General features: G+C 42.7%; 1 protein-coding gene across 1 annotated transcript in view; it reads right to left on the bottom strand.

The window, feature by feature from the left end:
* The window catches only part of EXT2 (exostosin glycosyltransferase 2), a 169881-nt gene that overhangs the window by 52395 nt on the left and 106049 nt on the right, over positions 1-11437 (bottom strand). Inside the window, exon 8 of the mRNA XM_006865033.1 lies at positions 4435-4624. Coding sequence (XP_006865095.1) covers positions 4435-4624 — 190 coding nt within the window. The remainder of the gene's footprint in view (positions 1-4434; positions 4625-11437) is intronic.

Raw genomic sequence — 11437 nt, 5'->3', positions numbered from 1 at the left:
ACTCCTTCCCTCTCTGTTGGTATTTTGAGCTACTACATCCTTAAGTATAGGTCAAGCTCACCAAATTGTAGCAATTTACACCTTGCTTCCTTTATCAAATTTCTGATATGAAATGGGGGGAAACGTACAAGACCACCCAAACTTGCAGACAGTACCCATTTGACCTAGTTTTGATGGCTTGATAATCAGAGCTGAACTAAAGCTAGAGCCTTCCATGGCTAGGTCACTGTCCATGGGCTCAGGAGTTTCCAGGTCTCCCCAGACTTCGGACCATCCAGCTCTTCCTCTTCTCGTTCTCATCTCAAGGTTGAAAGGAGTCTGTGGACCATGGTCAAACTTAGCCCATATCTTCATTACTGCCTTTCCCCCTCTTCCACTCACATGTAGACCAAAGTGGTCACCAGCTAGCTCACATGCCTGCTTGTGTGTTCCCTTTGAGTTTCAGTCTTGGAGGGAAGTTTGTCCTGAAGAGACTTGGTGGCGCCCTGGTGAACAGGTTGTTTGTTCTTGTATTAGCCAATCAAACCACTGTTTTCGTTTTTTACTGCTGGTCTTTCTTTCAGGATGTTCCTCTAGCTGCTCCTGGCTGGTCTGCATGTCCTTTCAAGTGGGACTGTTCCACCTCAGAAGGTTCTAGATAGGGCTCAGGATTCCACCTAAGGTCCTATACACTACAAAGGCTCTGCAGGAAGCCTATTTCACTGGACAAGTTCTAGAACCCCTTTTAGGTATTTCAATCAGTTATAGGCTGAAGACGGGCTTACTTCTGTAATCATGTTTCCCGATATTCCTTTCTATCCCACTCAAGTGTCTATTTTACAATGAGTAGGCAAGGGAAACCAACATTCATAAGCCAGTCAAGCTTCTTAACATTATTTCCCCTCTTTTACCCATTCAGTCTATGCCTCAATCCCTGTATCACAGAGCCCTGCTGTTCCAAGGTTGAGCAAACATCACTATTTACCTCTGTCACATTTAGCCCATGCTAACCTGCCTAAGTGTTCTCCTATCTACCATGTTCTTCCATCCCCGTCCCACTTCTTGTGTATTGCCCTCCCACTTCCTTGTATATTGATTGCCATCCCCAACATCTGAACTATGATGTGTCTGTCCCCTCTCCCAACCCTGGAAACCAACAACAATTTTTGCTTTTTGCTTTTAGCATGGCTACCTTTTCTCAAGTTTTTCAATAATGGTCTTATGCAGTATTTCTCCTTTTGTGACTAGCTAATTTCACGCAGCATAATGTCCTCAATGTTCATCCATGTTATGCGGTGGCTTACAGCTTCTTTGTTATCCTTCAAGGTAGCATAATATTCCATTGTGTGTACGTACCAAAGTCTGTTTATCCATTCTTCCACTGATGGGTAGTTGGGCTGTCTACATATTTTTTACTATTGTAAATATAGTGCTGCTACGAACATTGGTGTGCATATAGCTACTCGTGATATGGCTCGTATTTCTTGTGGCTATACAAGCAGCTCCAGTATAGCGTAGCGGTTACGAATCGGGCTGCGAACTGCAAGGTCAGCAGTTTGAAACTACAAGCTGTTTCGTGGGAGAAAGATGAGGTATTCTGCTCCCATAAAGATTTACAGCCTCGAAAACCCTGTACAGGCTCACTATGAGTCGGAACCAACTCCACGGCACATAACCACCACCATATACCAAGTAGAGGATTGGCTGGATCATAAAGTATGTCTATTTCCAACTTTCTGAGGAAGTGCCATACCATTTTCCAGAGTGGTTGAACCATTTTACATTCCCACCAACAACACAGGAGGGTCCCAGTCTCTCCACATCCTCACCAGCATTTATTATCCTCTGCTTTGTTGAACTTTGCTGTTATGGTTGGTGTGAGATGATATCTCACTGTTGTTTTAATTTGCATCTCTCTAATGACTAATGGCAGTTCACGCTCACCAGCTGCTCCTTGGAAACCCTATACAGGGTCGCTATGGGTCGGAACCGACTCAATGGCACTTCACAACAAAGAACAACAATGGCTAATGATCATGAACATTTCTTCATATGTTTGTTGGCTGCCCAAATGTCTTCCTTGGTGAAGTGTCTTTTCATGTCCTGTGCCCATTTTTTAAATGGGTTATTTGCCTTTTTCTTGTAGAGGTGTTGTGGTTTCCTATAGATTTTAGAAATTAGTCCCTTGTCTGATATGTCATTGCAAAAGATTTTTCCCATTCTTTGGGCTCCCTTTTTACTCTTTTTGTGAAATCTTTTGATGTACATAAATTTCTAATTTTTAGTATGCCCTAATCATCTATTTTGTATTCTGCTGTTTGTGCAATTCTCACAATATTTGGTAGTTTACGTGTGCCCTGCCTTATAGTCCTTAAATAGGTCCCTATTTTTTCATTGATGACGTTTATAATTCTGGGATTCATATTTAGATCTTTAATCCATGCTGAGTTGTTTTTGGTATATGGTGTGAGATAAAGGTCTTATTTCAATCTTTTGCATATCGGTTTCCAGTTCTGCCAGCACCATCTGTTGAAGAGACTATCTCTTCCCAACTCAATGTACTTTGGCCCTTTGTCAAAGATCACTTGGCTATATGTGGATGGATTTCTGGATTATTTATTTTATTCCATTGATCTGTGTATCTTTCGTTGTACCAGTACCAGGCTGTTTTGACCACTGTAGCCATGTAGTAAATTTTGAAATCAGGGAGTGAGAGGCCTCCAACCTTGTTCTTCTTCTTAAGCAGTGCTTTGCGTATCTGGAGACTGTTTCCTTTCCATATAAAGTTTCCAACCGTTTTTTCCATTTCTTTAAAGAATGTCGTTGGAATCTAGATTGGGGTTGCATTACATGTGCAGATTGCTTTGCGTAGTATTGACATTTTCACAATGTTAAGCCTTCCTATCCAATAACATTCGTGGCAATGTGGGTTAATGCGCTGGACTGCAAAGTCAGTTTGAATGGCAAGGTCAGTGGTTCAAGCACACCAGCTGCTCCTCGAAAACCCTATAAAGGGTCGCTGTGAGTCAAAACTGACTCGATGGCACATAACAACAACTTTGTGGGGCTCTGTAGGATTAGCAGTGGACAGTGAATCACAAGGTCGACAGTTCAAAACTACAACCTGCTCCTCAAAAATCCTGTACAATGCCTGTGATTCAGAACTGACTTGATGGCACTTAACAACAACAACTTTTTTTCTGATTTCTTGTCACTCTTCCTCCCTTCTTACAGAGTGCCAATGCCTCCCTTTTTTCTTCTACCTTTCTTTCTCCCTTATTCAGAATTGAACAAACAAAACCAAACAGAAGTTCAGAAAATGGGCATTTTTGTAGTACGGAGAGAGGAAAAAACCCCACAAAACTTGGTATAGAAAAGTGTCATTAATTACAAATAACAAAGTTGTACTTCAGGGAGTGTCAGTGAAAGCGGCTTGGGGTTTACGCCAACGATGGCACCTAAGTTTGAAAAAGAAAGCATGTGGTTCTCTCAGAGCACAAAAATCTTAAAAGGCAAAAAAAAAAAAAAATTTTTTTTTTTAAGATCTCAGTAAGAACTGAAACTTTCCCCCTGATTTGCTAACACAGCCAAAAAATATGGTCTTCCTCTAGCCTAGACTCTAGATCTAGCACTGGAAGTCCCCGGGAACAGTCATAAAAAGCACAGATACTACTGTCGGGTAATAAAGCAGACCTTATCAGTGACAGTGGTGCACATTACAAACTTCAAACCCATTCCTTGCTCTAATCCATCAGAAACTTCCTGGCTTTAATAGGCTATAAATGACAGCAGCTTTGAAGTCCCCGGGATTGGGATCAGTAATAGCCAGGCTCAATGAGAAGCTAAATGCAGGTGGAACATACTCTCTGTGCCCCGAATTAAAAACAAATTCAATTTATCAGATAGTCCTCTGCCCTAGCTGCCAGTCAGCAGATGACAGGGGTGGCCCCGGCAAGGAGAAGGGTGGCTAGGGATGGACCACTGGGAGAGTCTGGAGAGAGCTCCCTTGAAAGAACAAAGCCGAGGCTATCCCTGTGTCTGAAGGAGAGCATAGAATCACAGCAGAGATAAGAAAGGAGAAAACTAATGCCTTTTAAACTGAGTTTTCATGTAAACAAATCAGCTGAGATGGCTGCGGGAAGCTGAGATCTGTTTTCCCCAAGCTGCTGGCCTTTGATCCTTCCATTCCTAAGCCCCCAAACACTTGTGGCTACAGAGCATGCCATGGGCTTAGAGTTCAATGGGCCACCCTGGAACAAGCGGGAAAGAATTGAGAAAATTGGGGCAGGTTGCCTCAAATGGCATTGTCTGAAAAGGCAAGGCAATGCATTTGAAACCAAGGATGCAAATAGTGCGCTTCCCCATCTCCACCCCAAAGCAATCCAGCTGAAAGCTGCAGAGATGAAATCCCAAACCAAGCCTCTCCCCAACATACCACTTCCTCACTCTCCTCACCTTCTGGAGGGTTTTTATTCTGATTATTCCAGACAACTAGCAGCTTGGAAAGACTGGGCACCTTGGATACTTCTGTGATGACCCGGAAGAGGCTCTCCACTCTGTCGTAGGTGAGAACGATGGCGGTAAAGCCTTGAGACTGTGGCGGGATCAGTGGAAGGAAAAGTGGGTTGCTCACGCTGCTCCATTTCTGTAAGAAAGCACATGAATGTGGCTGAGAGAACAGCCTCATAACAGTGGGGTGGGCCCTTCCCCAGCATCAATAATAAGCCCCAACATTAAGGTCGGGGCAGCTTTTACTATGTTCAACTCAAGCGTTAAGCAGCTGTTCAAAGTCTTCCCCTCTTCGAAGTTTGTATTAAGAAACAAAAAACAACCCCCCCCCCCCCCCGCCATCAAGCCGATCCCAACTCACAGTTGTCATTGTTGTTAGGTGTGACTGAGTCGGTTCCAATTCACAGTGACCCTATGCACAACAGAAGGAAACACTGCCCGGTCCTGTGCCATCCTCAATGCTGAGACTATAAATCTTTACGGGAGCTGACATCTCGTGTTTTCCCCACAGAGTGGCTGCTGGGTTGGAACCACTGGCCTTGCTGTTAGCAGCCCACCACCTAAACCCACAGCACCACTACGTCTCCTTGTCTGGTCTGACACCACTGAAGGAGGAATGGACTTTTTGTTAATTTAAAAAATGTATGTTTCAACATGGCAGATTAAACACATGTATTCATCTCCACTGCCTCCTGAAACTCACTCGCATGACAGTTAATAAATATGAGGCAATGTAAATCACAATGATGGAAAAATGAGAGGAGAAAAGAGCTGATGGTGAGACTAGCATACTTCAGAAAGACTGAAAGGGGTTCCAGAAGTGAGAGCTGAAAGCTATGTGGGTACAAAGAGGGGAGCCAACAAAAGCAAGCAAGCCCACAAAGGCTCAGGAATTCAACTTACCAGGTACCTCATGAGGTAAGAGGAAAGGTAGGACTGAAAACAGGAGGCCTGGCTAAAAGATGCAGAAGGAGGAGTAAGACATCCAGAGCTAAAGACCCTTCCTTTTTGACTGACTCCCTCTCAGCCAGGCAACTAACTACTCTTCTTCCCTCGCCCTGGCAGAAGGAGCTTGACTCTCCTTAGAAACGGAAACTCCAGGCACGGAAACACTGGCAGAGTTGAGAGGGAAACACAGATTAAAATCTATACTCTGAATGATAAGCCCTGCAGCCTTTCAGTCCCCCACACCACCCCCACTCCCGGACGCTGGCAGCCATGAGGTGAGCTTGCTGCCCATCACTGAGAAGTGAAGCCCTCAGGGCACGCAGCTCTGCCCTCACACAAAGAACTTCCAGTCGGCTTTCCAGGGCCTCCCTCCTAACCAGGACCAGACCCTAGAGTCACAGACATTTCAAGAGCATCTTTTGCATGAAGAGAAATTAAAATGAACAAATAGAAGAAAAGGATCTCAGAGCAAACAGCCACAGTAGAAACAGCAGAAGAAAACGAATGCAGCATCACCGATAAATTATGATCCTCGGAGCAGTAAGATTCTTCAGCTATGAAATGGGAAGTGTTATGTTTTATTTAAAATGATGTCTCAAAGAGCAGGAAACCCTCTGGTTTGATGGCTTTAAGTTTTTTGTTTTTTTTTTAAGGGGGTAGGATTAGAAGATAAAGATGATAAAAGATTCCAATCTGGTGAACAAAACATAGAGCTGAAACCCAGAAGTCCCACATCCACCCAATCGGAGCGTCCAGAAAAAGTAAGCGTAGAATATGGCAGAAAGGAAACTAAGAAAAGAAAAGGACGTTCTCAGAACTGGAGATACGAGGGACATGAATTTCCAGGTTGAAAGGCCAGCAGAAACAAAAATTTAAAAAAGCAAGCAAGCAAGCAAGCAAACACTGCCATGTTGAAGCACAACGGTTCTGAACATTGAGAGAGGAACGCCTCACAATCTTTTGATCTAGGTAGCTGAGTTCATTGTACAATTCTTGCAACTTTTCTATAGTTTGAATTTTTTTCAAAACAACATTTAAAAAGTAACGAAGCAGTTCCTCAAAAGTTAAGCATAGAATTATCATGTTGTTGGTGTTGGTAAGTGGCACTGAGTCAGTTCCGACTCTTAACAACGCAGTATAGGGTTTCTGAGGGGTGGTTGGTGGGTTTGAACTGCTGTCCAGTGCTTATCCTAAAGCACCACACCAGGACTTACCATATAACCCACCAATCCCACACCTAGATAAACACCCCCAAGGAACTGGAAAGGAGGGCTCCAAGAGATCTGTGCGTCCGGTGTTTATAGCAGTACTATTTCCAACAGCCAAAGCAGAGAAACCACCCAGGTGACCATCAACAAATGAATGGATAAACAAAATGTTTATCCTCGGCAACAGACCCTTACTCAGCCATAAAAAGAAACATGTTGCATAATTCCACATAATATATCCAGAATAGGTAAATTCATAGACCCAAAAAAATAGATTAGAGGATATTAGAGGCTAAGGGGAGGGAAAAATAAGGCATTATTATGTAATGGGTTGTTACTGTTGTTGTTAAGTGCCATAGAGTCGGTTCTGACCCACAAAGACCCTGTGTATACGGTTTCCGAGTAGCGGCTGGGGAGCTTGAACTGCCAACTGACATTGCAGTCCAGCGCATTAACCCATACATAGCACCACACCACAGAGTTTCTATTTGGGAAACAGTGCTGAAAGTTGCACAGCATTATAATTATTAACACCACTAGACTGTACATAAGGAGCTCTGGTAGCATAGTGGTTATGAATCGGGCTGCGAACCTTAAGGTCAGCGGTTCTAAACTACCAGCCGCTTTGCAGGAGAAAGATGAGGCTTTCTACTCCCGTAAAGATTTACACCCTCGGAAACCCTGTACAGGGTCGCTATGGGTCGGAACCGACTTGACGGCACTTAACAACAACAACAACAGACTGTACATTGAAAAATGGTTAAAATGACAAATTTTATGTCATATATATTTTAGTGTGGCTCTAGGATAAGCATGGGACTGCTTAACAAAAGGTTGGCAGGTCAAACCCACCAGTCGCTCCTTGGGAACCCTATACAGAATTTGCTATGAGTTGGAGCCGACTCAACAACACTAAACAACAACAAACACAGTAAGAAAGGAATGAAATAATGAAGCAAATTAAATCTCTGCTACCATTAAAATACTAATTTTAATACAGCAATGTATGCCAAAATATTTTTGCTTACAATAGGATGGAGGGTTCCAGAAGGAACGTCTTAAAAAAAAAAACTAAAACTAAAAAAAATTAGCTGTTATATTTAGCAATATAGGAGGACCTTATATGGTTTTGTTTGAGAGGTTGGGGGACATGGAAAACAAACACACAAAAAGACACAACTTGCAGGAAACCAAAAAGTTGTTCAGGAAAAGCGACATAATCATAGCACGTCACTTACATTGGGAGCAATGCTTACACAGGGAGGATTTGGCAGAACAAAGGCGTAGCCAACCCACATTGTTATATAGTTCTAGAGGGAAGAAAGGCTCTGTCAAGTGGGGCAGGAGACTGAGGAGTAAAAGTTCTGAATCTTTATAACAGGAGGTCAATAGATCATATTTGAAGTACAAAATTCAAAAAATAACATTATTAAGAAACAGACCAATCACTAAGGATAAATCTTGTAAGGCCTCACTTGTATAAAAAGACAAGAGGCAAATCTGTAGAACCCTAAGTTGATTAGTGGTTACCAGGCGCAGGAGAGAGGGGGAGATGGGAGTTAATAGTGATTAAAAAAATTGCATTGACTAAGGGTAGGGTGGTAGAGCCAACTGTTGTAACTGTTGTAATGTCAATAAGCTGACATATGCAAAAAAGGTGATTGCAAAAGTAGTGCAATAGATTCATTTATAACAAAATCCCACTTAATTGGCCTAACAATGTGTTTAGTGCTTCTGATCTACCTCCTAGCTTGTTGCATAGCAACTGGGGTCTTAAAGCTTGCGAGCAGCCTTCCAAGACACAGTAACTGGTCTCTGTTTCACCTGGAGCAACTGAGAAAGAAGTAGAGTCATAGAGGAGGATAGGAATGGGTGACTAATTGTCTCCATGAACAACCTTTGCATTAGGACCAGCTACCATAGCTGAACATTTTGATCAAAGATTCTACAGAAGAATCCTGAACCAAAAGGAAGAAAATACAGAACAGAATTTCAAGTTCTCAGGACTTTAGACTTTCTGGAAAGTAGATGAACCTCTGAAACCATGCCCCAAGATCATCTTTAAATTTTAAATGAGAAGTACCCCCTAAAGTCTTCTACAGTCAGCAGTTCAAAACAACCAGCTGCTCCGCAGGAGAAAGATGAGGCTTTCTGCTCCCGTAAAGATTTACAGCCTCGGAAACCCTATGCAGGGTCGCTTTGAGTAGGAACTGACTCCACTGTACATAACAACAACAAAGTCTTCTTAAAAGCAAACAATGTTGTTGTTAAATGCCATTGAGTCGATTCTGACCCATAGTGACGATGCTATATGGGGTTTCCGAGGAGCCACTGGTGAGCTTAAACAGTGAACCTTGTCGTTCAAACGGCTATGCAGTCTGGTTCATTAACACACAGGGCCACAACAGGACTCAAACAATAGCTTAGCTTAATTAGTAAAAAAAATATTTTAAAAGTCTGCCTTGAGCATGTGCTTTTTTAAGAACTACCTATATGGAGCTCTCGTAGCGTAGGGGTTACGAATTGGGCTGTGAACCGCAAGGTCAGCAGTTTGAAACTACCAGCTGTTCCATGGGAGAAAGATGAGGCTTTCTGCTCCCCTAAAGATTTACAGCCTCGGAAACCCTGTACAGGGTGGCTATGAGTAGGAACCAATTCCACACCACATCACTACCACCACCACATGAGTACTGGTATGATGCTGTAGGATAAACGTTGTACTGCTAACAGCAAAGCTGGAGCTTCAAACCCACCAGCCATTCCTCATAAGTCCTGTATGGGGTTGCTATGGAGTCAGAATCGACTGGACAACACTTAACAATAACAACCTATGGGATCAAACTGATAAACAGTAACTTGAAAGCTAAGATAGGAACCATACAAGGCAGTTACTTATGTTAAGGAGAGAGGAACAACTCAGAAAAGGTGAGAATAGTAGCACCGCTCAAATGATGTCATCAAGACCACTAAGTGCACATGTAGAAAGTGCCGAGCTGCTGGTGGATTCTCAACAACAGTTAACAGATCTGTTACAGGAAACGGACCCACCAGCATGGAATTAAAGAGAATACTGACACACTGCGGAAATGTACTTAATGTCATGGAACAATTTCTACAGAAATTGTCAAACAGGTACCTAATATGAAATTGTCAAACAGGAACCTAATATGTGCATAGACTTTCGCTAAAAACATGATAAAATATTAAGAACAACAAAGAGTTTAGTCAGAATAAACTTTCCACAAAGGAGAAACAAACAATAGTGTAGCTTAACCAGTGAAAAAGGTCTGCCTTGAGCAATATGCTCTTTTAAGATCTATCTAATGGGATCAAACTGAAGAGCAGCAACTCAAGAGTTTAGCTAGGAACCTTAACGGGCAGTGAGTGAGTTTACGCTAATGGCAGCAGAACAACTCAGAAAGGGAGAATCAGAATGGGGCCACAACTCAAAGAATGTAGTCAGTCACTGAACTGTACATGCAGACACCTGAATTGGTGGTTTTACTGTGTATATTCTCAACAATAGTAAAATAATTTTGTTTAAATGGTGTAGATACAAGAATAGTGAAAAGAGCTGAAAATGGTCTCCCATGGGCTACCCTGCATGCCCCTACAAAGTTTCTCATGCCCAGTATTCACACATCCCACATGAACCTCATCCAGATCATTGACGGACACCCATCACCACGTATACGACAACAGCTGCTTGCCAGATGGAACAGTGTGGGATGGGAAATGTACACAAACACATGGAATACACATGGGATGTGAACTCAAGGAGATTGGCTGGGATTCCTAAAGTCCTACTGTAATCAGGATATTAAACCCCAAATGTCCACAACATGCCACAATTTGATTTTACACCAAGAGACACAATAGGAAAGGTTATCTATCCTCTCAGTGCTGGCCTCCTGTTCCCAGGACACCACCCTTTGACATTAAACTGTTGTGTTAGGAAGGTGACTGGATTTGAGTATTTGTATCCTACTATATCTTTTGCTGAAGATAATTCAAAAACCATTGTAGCAATATATCCATAGGCAATTGCCAGAAATTCAGGTCAGATTCAGAAGATGATGTGGAATGAGGGATAACATTGCTGACATCAGATGGATCTTGGCTAACAGCAGTAGATACCAGAAAGATGTTTATCTGTGTTTTTGTGGACTATGCAAAAGCATTAGACAGTAGTGTTGTTAAGTGCCATCTAGTCAGTTTCTGACTCATAGTTACCATGTATTTACAATGAAGGGCTGGTGGGTTAGAACAGTCAACCTTGCGGTTAGCAGTCTAGTGCTTATCCTACAGTGCCACATAGGGCTCTGTAGCAAATTACAGCTAACATCATGAAAAACAGGAATTCCAAAACACTTCACTGCGTTCATGCTGGACCTGGACATGTTGTGTTGGTGTTTGGTGCCACTGAGTCTGTACCAACTCATAGTGACCTTATGCACAGCAGAATGAAACACTGCCCGATCCTGGGCCAACCTCACCACTGTTGCCACGCTTGAGTCCATCGATCCTGCCACTTGGCCAATCCATCTCATTGGGGGTCTTCCTCTTCTTCTCTGACCTTTCACTTTACCAAACATGATATCCTTCTTCAGCAATTGCTCCCTCCTGATGACATGTCCGAAGTATGAGAGATGAAGTTTGGCCATTCTGGTCTCTAAGGAGCACTCTGGCTGCACTTCTTCCAAAATGGATCTGTTGGTTCTTTTGCCAGCCCATGGCACTTTCAATATTCTCCTCCAACACCATAACTCAAAAGCATCAATTCTTCTAAGGTC

Source organism: Chrysochloris asiatica, unplaced genomic scaffold, assembly GCF_000296735.1.
Source record: "Chrysochloris asiatica unplaced genomic scaffold, ChrAsi1.0 scaffold00075, whole genome shotgun sequence".
NCBI lineage: Eukaryota > Metazoa > Chordata > Mammalia > Afrosoricida > Chrysochloridae > Chrysochloris > Chrysochloris asiatica.
The sequence above is the reverse complement of the archived record's forward strand: the minus strand, read 5'-3'. Positions and strand labels throughout refer to the sequence as shown.